Below are 21,920 nucleotides of genomic sequence, written 5' to 3'. Positions count from 1 at the left end.
ATTAATCCACTCCATGATAATCCACTCCATGGCCTTGCAGATCAGGCTAGTTACGCTGATGGGTCTATAATTTCCTGGACGATGGATGCTCCACCTTTGTGCAAAGGGATGGCAGTAGCTGTCCTCCACTTGGCTGGGACAAAGCCGATACTCAGGCTTGGTTGAATAGAGTGCCTAATGGTGCTGAGTTCATGTAAGATGCAACCTGGGATGTTATCAGGTCCCATGGAAGCTGCATTTTTTGCCCTTGAGAGGGCAGTGATGACTTGCTCCCTAGAGATAAGAGGGGGGGGCAGGTACTGGGGATGTCCTGTTTTACTGATGGGGGGAACAGATGGTGAAATTTTCACTGAACCTGTCTGCCAGCAGGTTAGCTATATCTACAGCATTTGTGTATGTAGTGTCCTTGGCCACAAGGTCTGAGCAGACTTGGGTGCTTCCCTTGTGATTGCAGATATCTGTGAAGAAGGCCTTATGATTGTCTTTAGTAGATGTGGCTAATCCCAGGGACCACCCCTGGGATTTTGTAGTACCTGTTCATTTACCATAAAGTAATATGTTTTGTTGTTAGCAAAACTGCTTTATGTTCAAAAAGAGCATTGGAACATTTGTTTTGTTTTGATATTGCAGTATGTTAGGTACACCACTCCTTTACTATTGAAGTTGTAAGGTGATGTAAAGGTACATTTATAATTAATACTGTGATGATCTTGCACTGGCCCAGTAATCAAGGAGCCTCAATCTTCACCACTAACACCAGTGATGGGTGTGCACTTTGGGAAGGATAACAAGTACACACACAATAAAGTACAATTTCCCAAGAGCACACAGAGATCACAGTCAGTCTGGCGCTGGTTTCTCTCTCTCTCCAGATCCCCAATAAGACTCCCCACTAGCACAGCTATAGGGTCCAGATCTCAGCCTAGTGGTCAAGCTACAACATTCAGCATCCTCTGTCCAACCAGTGCTTCATGTACCTGCCCAAGTAGCTGACACACACACACACACTTTAAGATTTGATTTATATACAAACACGCAGACACTCCAGGGGAATGTTGGCACAGGTTTTCCAGCTGTGCCCCCTTTCGGTCCAGACTATAAGGTAGAAATCACTGCCACCAACCACTAATATCAGCTTCTAATAAGGCCCTTACTAAAGGCTGTCCAATTTTACTGTGCAATATTATCCAATTAGTAACTGTGACCAGAACGTTTAAGGCTATTGGAGTGGCTTAGTACAGTGGCACTAAATACATGCAAGTACTCTAGAGCTTAAATTATCTCTACACTAATAAAAAATAAAAGCACAAAACAAATCTCCTCAGTTCAACACAGTGCTAGTCAAAAGTTCAGAAATCACAGGAAAATGCTTTAAAACAATATTGTTGGATAGTCTGACATAAATATAGAAAACAAATAGACTAAATCTGACTAAATTCCTATCTAACTCTAAGAGCAATACAGTTCTAAATTCTACTTACATATATAACAAAGGCAGAGTTGCTGGCGATCTTGTCAGTTCTGAAGACATATGCAAAATGCTCTGTCTTTCTCTCTGAGCTCTATTAAATTGATAATACATCATTGCTGACTCACTTTAGATTACATCATTTTTCACATTTCCCTGGCTCCACATTACCAGAAGCTCTAAATTTACATTTCTTAGTAAGCTTGCACCTGGTCAGGAAGCCAAAGCAATAAAAGACATTATACATGTAAAATCTAGCAATTAACTCTTGTCCTAAGACAATAGAAAAATTCCTTCATCCAGACATCCTGTCTCCGAGCCCTGAGATCAGTCATAAAATGCTTTACTTTATCAGTTTTCTTCCAGCAGGGTGCACTGTGGTTACATTTTTAAAGTTCAGAACATATAACACAGTTTTTCTTACATTTAGTTTTCTTATATTTGTAAAACTGCCTGTGGATTATATTAATATTTACAATGACAGAATTATCTACAAAATTCTATCTGGCTGGGCTGGCAGCCTTTCAGTTTTTCACAACTACTATTAAGCAAGAACTCATTTCCCTCAAAAATATATCTACACTGACTGCACTTGTCACATTTCTTTGTGCCTGCTGGAGTTTTCCTATTCATGTTACCTGTGTTGGGGAGATTACTCCTTTCAAGTTTCCCTTTGATGTTAGCGTGTCTAGAAAAAGTATATATTGGTCTGGAGCCTAGACTCTTACTCAGGGCAATGTCTTGCATAATGATATTCCAGTTAGTTTATAGCGGACATAATGTAATGACTCGTGGAATATTTGATGGATAAACTATTATGATAACCTGACTTTAAATTTAAACCAATTTTAGGAATAGGCTTAATGTGCAGTCATGGTAGTGAAATGAATAAAGAAATGAAAACATTACTTTATGGTAATCAAACAGGTGAATTTGAATAAATAAACATTAAAAAAGTCTCGACTTGTACACATAACATGAACGTACATAAATATACAGTTATAAAAACTGAACATTGAGTAAAACATAAATAAAATACCTAATTCAAGTACTATAACATAGCAGCATGCAAATTTAATATACTGTTAAGGGAGACATTGTCATTTAAGCCTGGGTACTAACTCGCATTCAATCTTAGTTGCCATAATAGTTCTCAATATTCCAATGAGTATTCCCAGGGACCACCCATGGGCTTTTCTAGTACTTGTTCGATTACCATAAAGTAATATGGCTGCTTCTTTACTCATTTCACTACCATGACTGTATGTTAAGCCTGTTCCTAAAAATTGGTTTAAATTTGTATTTCCTGCCTTGTAAGATCTCATACAAAGGATGCCCCCTTTCTAAGAACATGTTACACAAGAAATCTATCTAGTGAATTATTTAATTGCTGTATTTAAATTGGTGGACCCTTGCTGAATACTGGTTAATTGACCTGCAACTATTTTTTCTATCTTAAACAAACTAGTAGGGGAGCAATGGAAGCTGCCTGTGCCCCTTTATTTGCAGATGTGGTCATGTGCTATTGGGAACAGAAGTATACTTTTCATTCTGATTACTCACAATATATTGTCACCATGTTTATTTGGAAAGGTGACTCCACACAATCAATTTTAATGAATATATTAATTCTACTATTTTTTAATGTTTGCCTATCGTTGGTCTGACATTAGCATTAATTATTTAGATATTTCACTAATCAAGGACCTTGAAAAGGGAAAATTTAAATCAACCCTCTACAGGAAGACCACCTTTTCTATTTGTTATCCACATTTTAGTAGTTACCATCCCCTCAGACAAAAGAAAAGTTTAGTTAAAGAACAAATGGTCAGGTTATCAAGAATTGTTTTGGATGACAATGATTTGAACAGGGAAATGCATTTGTTGTTTAACATGTTCTTAAAAAGAGGGGTATCATTTAGATTTACTTTGTAGTATTAAAGATGAGATCTTAAAAGGCAGGAAATGCAAATTTAAAACAATTTTAGGAATAGGCTTAATGTACAGTCATGGTAGTGAAATGAAAAAAGAAATGAAAACATATTACTTTATGGTAATCGAACAGGTACTATAAAATCCCAGGCATGCTCCCTGGGAATACTCATTGTAATATTGAGAACTATTATGGCAACTAAGATTGAATAATACAAGTTAGCACCCAGACTTAAATGATATTGCCTCTCTTAACAGTATATTAAAGTTGTATGCTGCTAAGTTACTACTTGAATCAGGTATTTATTTATGTTTTATTCAGTAGTGTTCAGTTTTTATCATTGTATATTTATGTACTTTCATGTTATACTTACAAATCAAGACTTTTTATTGTTTATCAAGTAAATTAAAATTAAAGATGCTATGTGATGCAAAAGGGGGGGGGCGATTCCAGTAGTTATGACATACGCATACAGTAGAGTTGCATTGCTAAGAACAAAATATGGATGAGGAAACTGATGGTTTGTCTGAATGGATGTTTAAAGGAAATGGGAATGACCTTGAATAAACATAAAAATAAGAATTTGAGTTATGTGGTGAAAATTGGAGGGTTGTATTTTTCATCGGATGAAGTGTCTTTGCTAGTGATAACATTTGGGAAATTTGATATAGTTATGATGCAATGGGGGGCTTGGTAAAAGAAATGAAAGAAATGTTTTCTGTGAGTATGTATGCATTAGCATTCAGGAAAAAGTTTATCTGGTTAATTCTGTATTAATGAGAAAATAGCTTATATTTCAAATGTTTATACAATAAGGAAATTGCACAATTGGTATTTTCTTTAATATGTAGTTCAAGATTAAACCCAGTAAATAGAGGTGGGGTGCAAATGATTGAAGATAAAGGGGGGGCAGGGGTTACTAAACCCTGTTGTTTATTCTGCTTCTTTAAACTTGTATAGAATATTAAAGTGGGTAAAGGAAGAGAATGAGAAATTAATAGTGAGAATGTTTAAATATAAGTACAAAAAGCTCTGGGACAGCATGAGAATAAGAACAAGAATATGTAAACGAAGAAAGTTAAAATTATCAAGAAAAGATACTAAGTAAAAATTGAGGATATGGAGAAAGATAGAAGGATGAGGTATAATATTGTCATGAAACAATATTGTTATGTAAATCCATGTGTAAATTTACCAGAAACATGATTAAATTCTTTAAAGTAAGGAAAAAGTGGTGTACCAGGATAATAGTGTGTCAGGATTTTCTATAGAGACTGGTAATAAGTTACCAGTAAAGGGAATATACCATATGAAAAGAAAATTGAAAGACCATGTATATAAAAAAGACGAATAGTAAAAAAATAGAAATGTGTATATATGGGCCTGTAATGTTATTTTAAATAAAGACCCCTACTCTTTTTGATTTGTGCAGTTTGATCTTTGACAACCACCTGATCTACCACTTAGGTGGGCCTCCTTTGAGCTTCCCATACAAAAGACAGTCCACTATGAGTGCAACAAACCTTCCTTATGCTGTGCTGCAGTGTCAGCACTGGAAAAAAATCAGTCTAGTGATCTGGTATGGGAACAGGACCCATAGTCTTCTGATCTACAAGCATCAGAGGCAAGTGTGCTACCTACTGAGTCACTGGCAGAGAAATATGTGAATCACATTAGGAAACAGCAAAGTGTAAAGAAAGAGCAGGAAATATAATATTTTGGCCAGGTGTGTCAACTCAACCAGAACAAACAGTACACAGTTATGCTACCTGTAATGCATATCATAACAACTGTCCTAAAGATTTGAAGCAAGTCTTCCCAGTTCTGGATAATCCTTCAAGTGGAGTGGGTGAAGTTGGTTCCATTTCAGATAAGCCATAAATCTCATACATGTAGTTTATTATTCCAATTTCCTTAAAATGAACTGTTTAATTACTGCATTGGAGTTAAAATTCTTGAAACAGGGAATATTTGATATTGTCATATATAAAAATATTCTACAATAAAGAAGTCAAAAAATCAGAAAATTAGTGCATGAATGGGAATTCATACATATAATTATTTTATTTATTTTTTATTTTACGTTTGTTAACCGTGACTGAGCCGAAAAGGCCCTTTTTCAGCAGAGGCCCGGTTAGAAAAGCTCCACATAGAAAAATTACAGATACATTTAGATATTTAGACATGATCAGTATACACACAAATTACAATAGACATGTTTTTACAGTGGTATGCAGCACATCAACAGTTACAGTGGAGAGAACAAACAAGAAAATATTAATTTAAAAATAAAGGTAATTAACAGATTTGTGGTGTACAGCTGAAATTTGGAACATAGGGAGAATACATCCATAGTACACAGATACAGTACATACAATGTACATTAGCCAGTGTTTGTGAGTAAGAGTGAAAGCTATTATCAAGTACTCTAGGTTTAGTATGTGCACCTTATCCGTTTTCACTAGCCTGGGGAGCACTCATGGCACTGCCAACTTTGCTTGAGATGTTGCCTAATGAGGTTTTTAAAGGAGGTTTTTGATGATGTGTTTTGTATGCTAGTGGGGAGAGAGTTCCATTTTTTAGACACCAAACTACTATATAGTGTGTCCCCAAAGCTATTGTAGCTGTTGGTGACTTCTACTAGTAGTTTGCTTGATGATCTAAGAGGCCTTTTGGCTGAGTGATGTTGTACTAGGTTTTGGAGGGCAGGACACTTATTGGGGAAGTAGCATAGAATGACAGCGGCAGAGCTGATTGTAGATTAGCAGGCTGGGCAGTTCAAGCCAGTGGAGCTGTTTCATAGCAGTATAGTGATGAGTTCTACATGAGCAATTTGCAGCAAAGCGGGCGATTCTGTTATAGCAGGCTTCCATTTTGCTTAGTTCAGTTTTGTTGAGATTAGTCAGAATGGGAGATGCACAGAGTAGGGTGGATAGAAGTTGGGCGCAAGCAATGGCTGATCTTGTGTTGCTGGTAAGAAATGGTTTGATACGGTAGAGTGATCCCAGTTTGGCATGAATTTTTTAATAGTTAAGTTAAGATGGCTATCAAATTTTAGGTGGGAGTCTATGGTTATTCCCAATAGCTTGGCCTGTACCACTGGAGGCACCTATTGTAGCATTTGTGGAGTTGATAGTGAACTGACTTATCAGTGTTTTTGTTAGAACTGGTTATAATCATGAGCTGTGTTTTCTTTGTATTGAGGATAAGTTGGGCTTTGGTAAGGTAGTTTTCAATGTCAGAGAATGCTAGTTGAGTTGTTTGCAGGAGGGTGGGAATGTTTTGTGCAGCACAGATTAAGGTAGTATCAGCTGCATACTGAATGATAGATGCATGCTGTGTGGAGGTATGGAGGTCATTTCTGAAGATTGTGAATAGTAGTGGTCCTAAGATAGAACCCTGTGGGACTCCTATAATTATGAGCAGCTGAGGAGAGACAGCATTTTCCCATTTCAAAGCTTGGTACCTGTCAATTAAGTAGCTTTGGAACCAGGTAAGAGTGGACTTTGATAGGTGATATTGGTTTAGTTTGTTTAGCAGGATTTGGTGCGAGACTGTGTCAAATGCTTTGGACATATCCAAAAAAAGAGTTGACACCTGCAGGCCTTCATTTTTGAGATGGTTTACTGTGCCTGTGAAGCAGAGGAGGGCTGTAGTGGTACTATGGGCAGGTCTGAAACCATGCTGAGTAGGTGACCGGATGTTGCTGTCTAGGAGATATTTCAGCACCTGAGTATGGATGCATTTTTCTAGTATTTTGGCCAGAGGAGAGAGTAAAGCAATGGGTCTGTAGTTATTAAGTTCAGTGGAGGTCCTACCTTTATGTATGGGTGTAACATATGCTATTTTCCAGAGTTTGGGCACACAGTTTTCAACAATTGTTCTGTTTATGAGAGTGGAGATTGGGATAGCAATAGCATCTGCTGTGAGTTTCAAGAAATAGCTGGGGAGTAGGTCAGCTGTTGTTGATGAGGTTTTTAGTTTGGAAAGCATGCTTTTGATTGAAGTGGTGGAAACTGTTTTGAGGGTAAAGCTTGTATTAGTGTTATTTGTGTTGGGGGGGATAGTGAGGTAGGAACTGTCCTGTGATACTAAGGATAGAATTGAGTTCACAAAGTGGGAGTTGAATTGTGTTTCGATGGCAACTTTAGTGTCAGGGTGGTTGGTTTGGGGGTAGCCTTTTGAGTGGGTTTTAGTAGCTGGTTTACATTTTTCCCAAATTTTGGGGGGGTTGTGTTGGTATTTAGTTTGTAATGTTGTGTAGTAGGATTTTTTGTCCAGCCTAATGCATTTTTTTGCATGGTTGTGCAGTTCTTGATACTTAGTTAGACTTTGTGTTTCTTTTGTTTTTTGATAGTAAAGCCAGGCAGTGTCTCTGGACTTGAGGATTTGTTTGGTTTCTTTACTGAGCCAGGGGTTTGTAGAGGTTCTAACCTTGATTTTGCACAATGGAGCGACAGTGTCTAGGTGTTGTAGATATGTTTTGTTGAAATATGCTACAGCCTGGTCAAGTGGGAAGGTTTTTAGGGGGGGGGGTTCAGTCACAGTTACAGAGTAAAATAGTGAGGACCTCAGGAGAGAAATTTTTTGTGTTTTTAGTGGATTTATAGTTAGTGGTTTTGCATATGCTTGTTCTACTACGTATAAGGTATATTATGTTGTGGTCACTTAAGGTGTCTGGGAGACTGCCTGTGTGGGGATACAATGTGGGGTTGTTAGTTAGGACCCAGTCAAGGATGGATTCCCTTTTAGATTTTTTATCACATCTAGTTGGAATTTGAGCTAGCTGCTGGTAGTCATGGAGATTTATTAGATTACTTGGTGGTTCTGATATACAGGTGAGCCAATCTAGGGTGAAATCCCCCAGAATAAGGGTTTCTTATCAGTATGTGGAAGGACACCGGGATAAGAAGTCTTCAAGGCTAGCAGGTGTATTACCAGGTGGAATATAGATCACAATTGTGGTGATGACCTTTTTAGGGTGAAGTTGAAGTTGTGAGATAAGCATGTCCCAATTATTGGGGGAGGGGTAGGAGTTTGGTAATTGATGTACAGTTAAGTTAGACTTGTACAGTAAGGCAGTTCCACCCCCTTTACGAAGAGGTCTGTCTTGTCTAATGATATTGTACCTGGTAGGGCGAACGTCTGATTTAGCTATGTTTTTATTAAGCCAGGTTTCTGTTAAAGCAACTATGTCTGGGGAGTAGTGTACTATTGTGGCCTGGAGTTCAGGTATTTTATTTCTGATACTTCTAATATTAATATTTAGCATTAAAAGATGGTTGGTTTTGCTGCTGTTGTTGATTAGCCCAGGGATGAAGATGGGGGGGGGTGTTATGTTCTGACATTTGTGTTGGAGCAATTTGTGTTGGGCAGGATGGATTTGGGCCTGGGTTGGAATGGATGTCCCCACTTATGGTGAACCTGGTGTTAAAATGGTGATACAGATGTTGGAGTTTGGTGATGAGTGTGAGAAAGTATTGTGTTTTTTTTGGAGTAGGACTGAGAGCATATGTGTTTAGTTCTGAATTGGTCTGTTATGTAGTTTTTGAACAATTGTGGGCAGATATTATTATAATGTGCGGTGTTTGTATATGAGAGTGCATAATATAGCGTTGTGCTACTAAGTTTAGGGATATTGGTAGAGTGATAACTTGTGGAGTTATAGAGAATTATGAGAAGACAGACTAGACTTAGTTGTGTGACAGTCACGATTATAAAGTTTAAGTTGGTTCTAGGTGGAGGTCTGGATAGGAATTATAGGGTTGCACTATATGTGGATGGGTAAGTAATGTGAGGTGATGTAATAATGCCTAGCGGGAATGAGAGTGGTTGGAAGTATTTTGTGGTGGAGCAAGTTGGTGTGGTGTAATCTGACTTGTGTTGTGCATTGTGGAGGTGATGAGAGGTTGAGCTGTGGTGTGTGGTTGCAATTACGATAAATGTAAGGTAGTGGGGGCAGGAGGTAATTGGGGGCAGTGCAGGGGAGCAGAGAGAGCCCGAGCATTAGCGAGGGTGAACGGAGCAGGGCAGAGCCCACCAGGACAAGAGTAATGGGCAGCAAAAATAAGTGCTACTTTACAAATCTGAACACTTTAAACAAATTGCTGAGGTCTAATGGCTTATCAGCAAGCAGAATTCAATTGCTGATGGGCACTTGTGTCCTGGTGGGAGACTAGTACTTTAAAAATGGCTCCATGCTCAGCAGGATTCCAATATAGACTTAGTATTGGGGGAGGGGGATGGCACAAGGGATGTAAACCAGGTGGAATGCAAAGAAACCAGTGAAACCAGAGAGGCAATCAGTGGAAATCTATCAGTGAAGGCCTCAGAGGGGGTAAGTGTTAACTCAAACTACCTGTAAAGTGAGAGAGAGAAGAGACAGCAAAGTTTATTAAGGTTGGGAGTGTGTCTTCACACTGACTTGCTTATTAGTAGCCAGTTTGTGCACAGCTTAGAGTAGGGAGATACGTTAGCAATGAAGGGGAATGTACAGCGATACAAATAAACAGGTGGGGCTCAAGTGATACAAACCAAGGCAGAAAGCACTGAGAGGGCTGCTTGATGGTTAATTTAATCACAGAGGTCTGAATTAAATGTATACTGTCTATTGGACAGTTAGGATTACTGCACTGGCTGGCGTGTTTGTCTCCAAATACGAGAAAGTCTTGCTGAGAAGTGGATACCACAAGAGGAAATCCCAACAGTTAACTTACTGCAAAATACTTTTAAAGGCAGACTGATTCTGGTATTTATTGCCTCAGTCACAATGCCTATCAACTGCATATCCTGGACCAATGTATTCCAGTCCAAAACCATATGAATGTTTAAATCTGCATTCAATTAGGTACTGAACAGTTGACCGGTATACAAAAAGCAAGAACATCTGCTGCTGTAGGGCTAAAGGATTCCATTTAACTTACCTCTGTCATCACTACACTACAAGCTGTCTTGCACATGCAAACTTAAAAACTACAGAGTCTTCTGTTCTTGTAAATCTTTGGAGTGAAAAAAATACTATGACAATCTTGAAAGATGTCCTGCAGCTCTAGTTTTGCTGTTAAAAAGTTTTGTCCAATCAATCCCAATATGAAAATAAAGAGTAACTGTATTTCCCACTGATGTATTGAAGTATATATTTTGCCAAAATCAGTATGGAAAGATATCATGCAGCTTGCTTACAAAGCTATTTCATGTCAGTTCTATGGCTGCATGAGCCTAATGGAGAAGAAATTACTTCAGATACAGAGTGTATTTCATAATCAAATTAATTTGCTAAGTAGAAACAGTTCATTAAAAAGGAAACTATTGTATAAGTAAACATAACTTCTACTGAGTAATACAGTGCCACTATTTTAAAACAGTATGAGTAACACTTTTGCTACAGGCTGTGGTTAACCTTGATCTCTTAATGAAAGTCTTATAGAATTGTAGCTTAGAAAGCTTATACTTAGTAAACAAATGAGTACTGATAATTTAGCAATAATGGCCAATGCACAACATTCAACATTTAATGAGGTTCTGTAACTCTTCTTTTACATGAGGTTGGGGGGGGGGGGTGTTCTGTAGCTGCCTGAGAATCTGCTGCAGTTTTTTTAGATGATAGCTTAACTCTACTTCCCTTTTCGCATAATTACTTTCTAAAGAATTAAATGAGACAAGACGCAGAAGGGATCATAGAACTCAACGCAATAAGCCAAGGATGTAAAGTAAAATCATTAAAGCAAAGGAAATCTAGCGGTATAGTTTTTGGAACTAACAAAGCATTTAAATTTCTCAGCAGCAAACCAATATATTATCTGAGGAAGCTGGACCATTAAAAATGCCTTACACAAATGTCATGAGATCAGTTTTATGAGAAAGATTTTGCATGGTTTTAGACAAATTACACTGGAGTGAAGCATAGTGTGTGCATGCAGTCTGTACGGTACGCCCAAAGAGGATGACACAACAGCTGTGCTGTCATATTTAATCAACACATCATGTGCATTTGTCAACAATGATATGTCAGCTCACTTGAGTTTTCAGCTTGACCAACATACACTGTAAAACGAAATATACACTGACAACAGAGGCAGACCATCAACATGATTCACATTTCATAACAAGTGTAAATGTTTCAGACTGACAGTTCAAGTTCACAATAGTGGATGCATACGAGCAGTTATAGGCTGATATTTTAGCATATTCCATTGGCTATAAAACACCCTGAAATACAGATTTCATAAAAATTCTATATACTAACTCAATTTTTCTCATCCTTGGGAACAGCCAGCATATCATTATGAAACCAGATGAGTGTAATATATACTTTCTTCTGTATGACAAGTGAAAAAAAATCGACAGCCTGTCTTAGCAGTGCACTGAAATTAGTCAAAAAGGAAGAGAACATAAAATATAAAGCTGAACAAATATTTGTAACAGCTACACAAACAGGTTTGGAGGACTTCAGCTATACAATATGAGTAATTAATGCAAATAAAGTAGTAATGTTCAGAAGTAATCCTTAGAAAACAACATTTTGAAATCTATATATTAAAAAAATATGCAACTATTACCAAATTATACCGAAATGAAGCCATAAACAATGTACTGTAAATATAAGAAAAACATGAAAGTAAACATTTCTAACATGGGAAAATTACTAGTTATACAGTTTACTAAAAACAAAGACAAAGAAAGCCAGTTAACATTTAACTCCGTTTTCCTCTCCTCTAAGTCCATGATAAATTATTACTTTGCATAGCAACTTGCTGATATAAGAAGTTTTGTACTGTTATATATGAAATTTTGTTGTATTTAAAAAGTATCTAATCCACCCTTTAATCATTTGTTTTGTCAAACATCATTTACAAATATAAAAATCTATCCAAAGTAAAATCTGATATTATAATTTCTGTGAAGGGCAAAGCTCTCCACCCCCCCCCCCCCATTGTATTGTACTTCGTACCTTCTTGGCTTATATAATCAATTGCTACACTATTTTTCAGGGAGAAGAGAATTCATCCTGTAGCGACCACTACTGGAAACCTAGCGGTCTGCATATTAATGTTATTAATAAACTAAATACACTGCACTCATTTTTAAGGAGTATCTCAAAAAACAGAAATATCTCCTTAACAGAAAGCTAGCCCTACATAGTGGCTAATAACCGACATTTAAACATTCTACATTCGTAATTAGTACAACTTTAGCTATATATAACATGGCTCTACTTGACTAAACCGACACCGCACACATTTTAGGGAAGGTGTTTTGAATCACTTTACTGGAGCATGGGGGTTGTTCAGTCAACTAGAAAATAATGTTGCTGAAGACTGAATATATAAATGTTATGATACAAAGGGAAATCATGCTTGGAGTATTTTGTTACACAGTACCACACATTCTAAAAATGTAAACCGTAGTAGTGCCATTGATGACCATCGTGCTGTTCTAAAATTTATGCCACACATGGAGCATTAAATAATTCAGTTCTGACCACAAATGCAGTACCAACATTTAATTTCTGAATGCTGTTAAAACAATGAAGACTGAATGGAGTCTGCCAAGCTTGCTACCCAACACTCTGCACCTGGAGTACCTACTCCCTTTGGACTACCCTAACTATACCTCTGCACAGGTTTGTGGAAAAGAAAACTGAAACCCAAACTATGGCTTTCCTAAAAAAGTATACAGATAAAATGCAGTCTGGTGACATTTCAGCCAGTTAAACAGCTTGATTTTTTTCTTGCAGTTTATGAAATATTTTAATGAGTGTTCCTAAGGCACAAGAACATTTAATATTTATCGCCACATCTGCTTCATTATCACGCTAGTGCTGTGTATTTCTATGAAGTCTGTAAGCCTCGGATCCTAGAGTGGGGTATGTACTAAATCATATTATCCATAACATGCTTTCTGAGCTGTCTATATAACATGCCTCTCATGTTGGAATTCTGCTTGGAGCAGATATGGTGGATGCAGTACATAAACAGCAGCAGCAGCCAGTAGCACGGACTTTTGTATTCAGTGACTGATTCATATCGTGCTGTTGGCTCAGGCTGTACCAGCACGGACTTTTGTATTCAGTGACTGATTCATATCGTGCTGCTGGCTCAGGCTGTACCAGCACGGACTTTTGTATTCAGTGACTGATTCAGACTGTGCTGTTGGCTCAGGCTGTACCAGCATGGACTTTTGTATTCAGTGACTGATTCATATCGTGCTGTTGGCTCAGGCTGTACCAACACGGACTTTTGTATTCAGTGACTGATTCATATCGTGCTGTTGGCTCAGGCTGTACCAGCACGGACTTTTATATTCAGTGACTGATTCATATCATGCTGTTGGCTCAGGCTGTACCAGCACGGACTTTTATATTCAGTGACTGATTCATATCGTGCTGTTGGCTCAGGCTGTACCAGCACAGACTTTTATATTCAGTGACTGATTCATATCGTGCTGTTGGCTCAGGCTGTACCAGCACGGACTTTTGTATTCAGTGACTGATTCATATCGTGCTGTTGGCTCAGGCTGTACCAGCACGGACTTTTGTATTCAGTGCCTGATTCATATCGTGCTGTTGGCACAGGCTGTACCAGCACAAAGTTTTGTATTGAGTGATTGATTCATATTGTGCTGTTGGCTCAGGCTGTACCAGCACAGACTTTTGTATTCAGTGACTGATTCATATCATGCTGTTGGCTCAGGCTGTACCAGCATGGACTTTTGTATTCAGTGACTGATTCATATCATGCTGTTGGCTCAGGCTGTACCAGCATGGACTTTTGTATTCAGTGACTGATTCATATTCATGCTGTTGGCTCAGGCTGTACCAGCACGGACTTTTGTATTCAGTGACTGATTCATATCATGCTGTTGGCTCAGGCTGTACCAGCACGGACTTTTGTATTCAGTGACTGATTCAAACTGTGCTGTTGGCTCAGGCTGTACCAGCACGGACTTTTGTATTCAGTGACTGATTCAGACTGTGCTATTGGCTCAGGCTGTACCAGCATGGACTTTTGTATTAAGTGACTGATTCATATCATGCTGTTGGCTCAGGCTGTACCAGCACGGACTTTTGTATTCAGTGACTGATTCATATCATGCTGTTGGCTCAGGCTGTACCAGCACGGACTTTTGTATTCAGTGACTGATTCATATCATGCTGTTGGCTCAGGCTGTACCAGCACGGACTTTTGTATTCAGTGACTGATTCATATCATGCTGTTGGCTCAGGCTGTACCAGCACGGACTTTTGTATTCAGTGACTGATTCAGACTCTGCTGTTGGCCCAGGCTGTACCAGCATGGACTTTTGTATTCAGTGACTGATTCATATCGTGCTGTTGGCTCAGGCTGTACCAGCACGGACTTTTGTATTCAGTGACTGATTCATATCGTGCTGTTGGCTCAGGCTGTACCAGCACGGACTTTTATATTCAGTGACTGATTCATATCGTGCTGTTGGCTCAGGCTGTACCAGCACGGACTTTTGTATTCAGTGACTGATTCATATCGTGCTGTTGGCTCAGGCTGTACCAGAACGGACTTTTGTATTCAGTGACTGATTCATATCGTGCTGTTGGCTCATGCTGTACCAGCACGGACTTTTGCATTCAGTGACTGATTCATATCGTGCTGTTGGCTCAGGCTGTACCAGCACGGACTTTTGTATTCATAGACTGATTCATATCGTGCTGTTGGCTCAGGCTGTACCAGCACGGACTTTTGTATTCAGTGACTGATTCATATTGTGCTGGTGGCTCAGGCTGTACCAGCACGGACTTTTGTATTGAGTGACTGATTTATATTATGCTGTTGGCTCAGGCTGTACCAGCACGGACTTTTGTATTCAGTGACTGATTCAGACTGTGCTGTTATCTCAGGCTGTACCAGCACGGACTTTTGTATTGAGTGACTGATTCATATCATGCTGTTGGCTCAGGCTATACCAGCACGGACTTTTGTATTCAGTGAATGATTCAGACTCTGCTGTTAGCTCAGGCTGTACCAGCACGGACTTTTGTATTGAGTGACTGATTCATATCATGCTGCTGGCTCAGGCTGTACCAGCATGGACTTTTGTATTCAGTGACTGATTCATATTGTGCTGTTGGCTCAGGCTGTACCAGCACGGACTTTTATATTCAGTGACTGATTCATATCGTGCTGTTGGCTCAGGCTGTACCAGCACGGACTTTTGTATTCATTGACTGATTCATATCATGCTGTTGGCTCAGGCTGCACCAGCATGGACTTTTGTATTCAGTGACTGATTCATATTGTGCTGGTGGCTCAGGCTGTACCAGCACGGACTTTTGTATTCAGTGACTGATTCATATCATGCTGTTGGCTCAGGCTGTACCAGCACGGACTTTTGTATTCAGTGACTGATTCAGATCATGCTGTTGGCTCAGGCTGTACCAGCACAAAGTTTTGTATTGAGTGATTGATTCATATCATGCTGTTGGCTCAGGCTGTACCAACACGGACTTTTGTATTCAGTGACTGATTCAAATTATGCTGTTGGCTCAGGCTGTACCAGCACGGTATTTTGTATTCAGTGACAGATTCATATCATGCTGTTGGCTCAGGCTGTACCAGCACAGACTTTTGTATTCAGTGACTGATTCATATCATGCTGTTGGCTCAGGCTGTACCAGCATGGACTTTTGTATTCAGTGACTGATTCATATCATGCTGTTGGCTCAGGCTGTACCAGCACGGACGTTTGTATTCAGTGACTGATTAATATCATGCTGTTGGCTCAGGCTGTACCAGCATGGACTTTTGTATTCAGTGACTGATTCATATCATGCTGTTGGCTCAGGCTGTACCAGCACGGACATTTGTATTCAGTGACTGTTTCAAACTGTGCTGTTGGCTCAGGCTGTACCAGCACGGACTTTTGTATTGAGTGACTGATTTATATCATGCTGTTGGCTCAGGCTGTACCAGCACGGACTTTTGTATTGAGTGACTGATTTATATCATGCTGTTGGCTCAGGCTGTACCAGCACGGACTTTTGTATTGAGTGACTGATTCATATCATGCTGTTGGTTCAGGCTGTACCAGCACAGACTTTTGTATTCAGTGACTGATTCATATCATGCTGTTGGCTCAGGCTGTACCAGCACGGACTTTTGTATTCAGTGACTGATTCATATCGTGCTGCTGGCTCAGGCTGTACCAGCACGGACTTTTGTATTCAGTGAGGTGGGAGGATGGCAAAATGGTTAAGGTGTTTACCTTATAGACACAAGTGACTGATTCAGACTGTGCTGTTGGCTCAGGCTGTACCAGCATGGACTTTTGTATGCAAAACATACCTTTCAACCTCTCAATGCAAGAAATCTAGACAAAGCCAAAATAATGTGTGTGTGTGTGTGTGTGTGTGGGGGGGGGGTAAAGGCCCAAAACTAGGGACAGATTTTAAATATTACTCATATACATTTAGATAGTTGCTAGAATAGCAAGTTTTGTATTATTATGTATTTTCATAAGGATATTAAGTCTGAAACTTAAATGTCTGTCATTATTTACTAATATTGTTGACTTTAATAGTCAACGATTTGCCAGAAAATAACAAATTTTATGAGGAACTGAAGAAAATATATGAGGTAAAAAATCTGTACATTCTGGGAAACTCTGGACAGTTGAGAGGTATGATGCAATATACAGCACTACATTTTAGAATATTGGAGGGAACAAGCAGTAGAGAGAGACAGAAAACAGAACCAGTTATGTGCGTAAGACAGTATTACATGTCTGAGATAATAATTCTTACCTCATTTCCTGTGGACATTACTGCAACCACTGGAAACTTGTTAACTTCTATTTCTGTGACACCGACTGTTGCTAAAAGACCAATTTCAGATGGACCCATGTGCGTGCCTTTTGCTAGGACACACTCTCCTCTTTTAATATCATGGCCTATTGGTCTGTAATCACAACAGAAGGAAAAAAAGATGAAAGTGCATAGCATAAAAATACAAGTATCATAGCTTTAACACAAAATTAAGACCTTCACATTTCTGTTTAAAGTTATTCTTATGCTTTCAGTTACAAGTCCAACTCTTAAGCAGGGGTCTTTAAAGCCAGTAGTATGTTGTATTTCAAAGAAAGTTCTTTTTATCAAGCAGATTGGAAATTTGTAGGACAAATGTTTGCTAAATTCTACCTTTCTGTACTATTATTAAACCAAAAGCAGGTCTAGGATCACTGGTTTGCAAGCAGCTCTGGCATAAATGACACTTTACCTTAATTCCCCAGTCAGTTCTTCAATTGTTTTTTTTCCTTTGCAACATGTCTCTGGCCTATGGAATCTTGCTGCTAATTATGGTATATGTTTTTTGTCAACTTGAGAATATTTCTTTTTAAGATGTACTGTTTTACATTCCATGTATCTGTTCTGGCATTTTTCAGCTTTGCTGAAACACAGTCAGACAGCACAAACTGTGCCACTTCTAACAAGGTCTAACTAATCTCCCCCCACCACCAACAAATGATTATTTTTCTTCCTATATCACAGTTTGGATGCTTTACGTTGTCATGCTGGGACTGCTCCTGTATCATATTTATAAATGATTTATATACAGCAGCCAAGCTACTCTGATAGAATATGCTGATGACTGTTCTACCCCTTCACAGACTACAGCAACGAGCTAGATATTTTGCATTTACCCAAAATAGTTTGACTGTGCATGAGAACCCCTAAGTTCTGATTAGATAAAGCATAACTGTGATTAATACCCTACTCTCCAAAAAAAAAAAAAAAAAAAACAAAAAAAACAACAAAACTGCTCTTATGTACTCTGAAATCTTACATAGCACAGATTAATTACACATTATCTCAGCTAACAATACAAAACAGACCTAGGGCAAAGCAGAAAACTCCTAGGAGTTATAATAGATGATAAATTTGGACACACTCTTCACATCCAAGCTGAAATCAAAAAGATCCATTAAAAAACTTGGACTCTGCTGTTTAGAGCCAAACCAGTCTTCACCAATAAATCTAGGGAAACAATGGCTAAAACCTACCTGCTGCCAAGACTATTATTATTATATGCCTCTGAGATTCTCATAAACTTGCCAGTAATCCAAAGACCTAAACTAGAACAGCGTTACAACAAAACTGCAAAGTTCGCAGCACACCTCACATATCAAATGCACCACTGCAACATTCTTAAACTGCTAAACTGTTTTGAAGTCCCTCACAGCCTTCACCTATTAGCTACAAGTTATACACAATCTAATATACAACCAGGTAAGTGCTCTGCCCTAAAATATATTATCTAATACTACAACCCAAACAGAACACTATATACCCAAGACAAAATGTTGCATACAATAAGTACATCACAAATTACAGTTAGAAATGCTCTATATGCCACCCATGTTTTCGAAATAAGGAATGTCATCCCTTGACCTCTCAAGCAGTCTAATGTGCTTCAGATTTTTAAACAATGTTCCAAGGAACACTTCAGAAAATCATGGCTCCGCCTATGCTCAAACCCTGGATAATAACTAGCTACATCTTAAATACTCCTTGGCTGACTACCTGCTTTGTTCTAAATACAATACTATTAGAACTGCTCCTACTCAACCCCTACTTCTGTCAGCCTCAACCCCACCTTTTTTCGCCTCCTATCACTATCTACTTCACTAATTTCTGTCCATAAGCATCTGACTCCACCCATACTCTCTTCTCCTCCTTCCTTTTGTACACTCTGTCTTACCTTATGAGAGCAGGATTAGCCTTCTAATTAACTCGCTAACTATTCCTACTTCATTGTATACAATTACTACTACCTCCTTCAGCTGAAAGCTAGCCCTATAATATACCCTTTTCATTTATTTTATTACATATGACAATCTACTGTAAATGCATATGCAATGCCTGTTCATGTTGATCAACGTTTAATGCCAGCATACCTCTGTCACTGTATTGTGGAGCTTTATTACATGTAGTTGTACACATCTGTCTCTATATTGCGGAGCTTTTATCCCTGGGCCTCCACTGAAAAGGGATTCTCATGCCCAGTTGGACTATTCCCGTATACACAAAGTAAAATAAATAAACAGCACATAGAGCTTGCGATGCAATTATTATTCTATTAGTGGAGGGTGTGTAACATGGAATTTTTCAGACACTATAAAAAACAAAATGCCAATGTTTGGATTTCAGTACAGATACGTCAGCATGCACACTGCAAAAAAAAAAAAAAAAAAAAAAAAAAAACAAACAAGGACTGGGAAGTTATACACTTACACTCACAAACAAGGAATGACATACTGAAGAGTAATGCTGGTCAGGATTTCCACCACGTAAAGAACAGCATGAGCACTAAAGCAGTGCAGCTACAATCACTCTCACTGCTGGTTTCTGGTTTGATTCTTGCCTAGGGTACCTTCATTGTACACTTTGTATGTTCTAAATTGGCTTACATGGGTTTTCATTCAGGGTTTCTGGTTCCTTCCCATATACCAAAGATATGCTGGTTGTTGGCCCAATAATGTTCATATATGGCCCTTTGTCAGTGTCAGTGTGAATGCATGTTGGTGTATCATGGAACTGGGCTCACATTCCACCCAAGGTTAGTTTCCATCTTACATCCACTATATTGTCATATATGTTGTGATTTCTTCCATGATGCTGTATGAATAGTGCGTATGTATACAAAATATAAGGATATATACACCTACACTTGGAATGTGCGAAACATATTCAAAAATTCTTCTGATGTGTTGCCTTGTTTGCATCAAAAAATTTCAAATATTGTATTTTCATTAGTCAGGGGTGCATTCTTATTTAGGATGTTATCCAATCACAATGGCCAAGAAGGAATGAGCACCCTTAAAATAAAACACATATTTATGCAAAAATGAAAAAATGGCCATTTCATAATCACAATAAGACATGCCATATGACGTCTTATGTGGGAAAACTCAGTCATTAATCCACTGTAACATACTCTATACCATTCCTTAGAGTTTAACTACCACATAATAACTCAATGAACAGCTGTTAGATTTAAATTTCTAGGTAAAATTACTTTCCTCAGTCTTTCAGTCTATGCACAATTACACCCACCAAAATCACCATACCAACTTCTCTTTGCTACACAAAGCACTCATTTTCCCTTATTCCTAACTTACATTCTATAACTGCAGGCGTTTCTTCTCTCATCTACTGTATTGTAAATACTATATGTATATGCAAATCTATATCTATCTATATATTTATATAACTCTCTCTCGCTCTCTTTATATATATATATATATATATATATATATATATATATATATATATATATATATATATATATCTATGGGTCTACCTCATAAGACCGAACGTTCAGATAACCGACATGCACATAACCGACACCAGAACACCGACACCTCAAAAAACCGACACTTCACAACAACGAAAGTCAGAACGCCGACATAATTCTACATCACACATATCACTGGTATAGCTTAACACTACAGCAAGAAAATGCAGTCATGCTAGACCCTGCAATTCCACGTACAAACCACTAATTAAGGTCTAATCAGCATACATTAACACATACAAATTGCATTCGTCAGAGAACATTCAAATTCCCAGCACAGGTTGTGTATAATTGTGCTATGCACCGAAGACACTACGGCCAACTCTGAAATGGAAGCCCCAGGAATCATAAACAGTAGTTATACAATGGTAGCATCCCAAAAGGGTAAACACCTGCTTGTACCACTTAGAATGAATGCAAAAGACAAAGAGATACTAAGGATGCAAATATAAGGCTATAGAAGGCTGCAAAAGCAGAGCAGTCACTGTTGTAATGCCAGACGGGGATCGCATAGGAAAGTCAGTTGCCCATAATCATGGTGGGGATCTCGGTGAAGTGCAACGGTACGTTGTATGTGGAAGCTTAAAGACCAGGGCTACTTACAGCAGGGATACTCCATATCTCATAGTGCAAGACGCGGTAGCATCAACTTCGCTAGATACAATCCACTCTGTACCCCACAGAAAGGCACTACTCCAACAAGTGGGTAGAGTATGGCATAAGATAGGTCCAAGAGCTGGGACGAAAGTCCTCACATTACAAAGCATTGATTTTACTAAGTTCCCCCTCAAAGATGGGACATTTATTAGTAAGGCAATGTCTGATGAAACAACAGAAACTTACGTTGTGGTGTTCACAATGGTTGAGAATCTACATGACCTTAGCCGCGCCTCCATCTGGTCAATGGATGGTACGTTTTTTACTAAAGGTGGAACTGTGAGGCAGCTGTACAGTATACATGGCTTCCTAAAGTAAGGCTGCTCCACTAATTTACTCATTGATGTGTAAGAAATCCCTCAAGTGCTACAATAACCTGTGGCATTGTATTTTGTACTTATTTGAAGAGCAGGACGTGGATGTCACAGTGCATTATGTGCTCTGCGACTTCAAAATCACCACTTTAAAAAGCATCAGAAACAATATGCCTGCAGTACACTCAAAGGGCTGCTTATTTCACTTTGGGCAGAATATGTGG

The 21,920-nt window shown here is 38.6% G+C and overlaps 1 protein-coding gene across 35 annotated transcripts in view; it reads right to left on the bottom strand.

Annotated features, from left to right (window-relative positions):
• The window catches only part of GPHN (gephyrin), a 2,535,134-nt gene that overhangs the window by 186,593 nt on the left and 2,326,621 nt on the right, over positions 1–21,920 (bottom strand). For all 35 annotated transcript variants that reach the window (XM_044073932.1, XM_044073937.1, XM_044073941.1 and 32 more), the window contains one exon: positions 17,176–17,329. In XM_044073932.1, coding sequence (XP_043929867.1) covers positions 17,176–17,329 — 154 coding nt within the window. The remainder of the gene's footprint in view (positions 1–17,175; positions 17,330–21,920) is intronic.

The sequence above is a fragment of the Protopterus annectens genome, chromosome 6.part0, assembly GCF_019279795.1.
Source record: "Protopterus annectens isolate FY-2018-M chromosome 6.part0, PAN1.0, whole genome shotgun sequence".
In the NCBI taxonomy this organism is placed as follows: Eukaryota; Metazoa; Chordata; order Ceratodontiformes; family Protopteridae; genus Protopterus; species Protopterus annectens.
The sequence above is the reverse complement of the archived record's forward strand: the minus strand, read 5'-3'. Positions and strand labels throughout refer to the sequence as shown.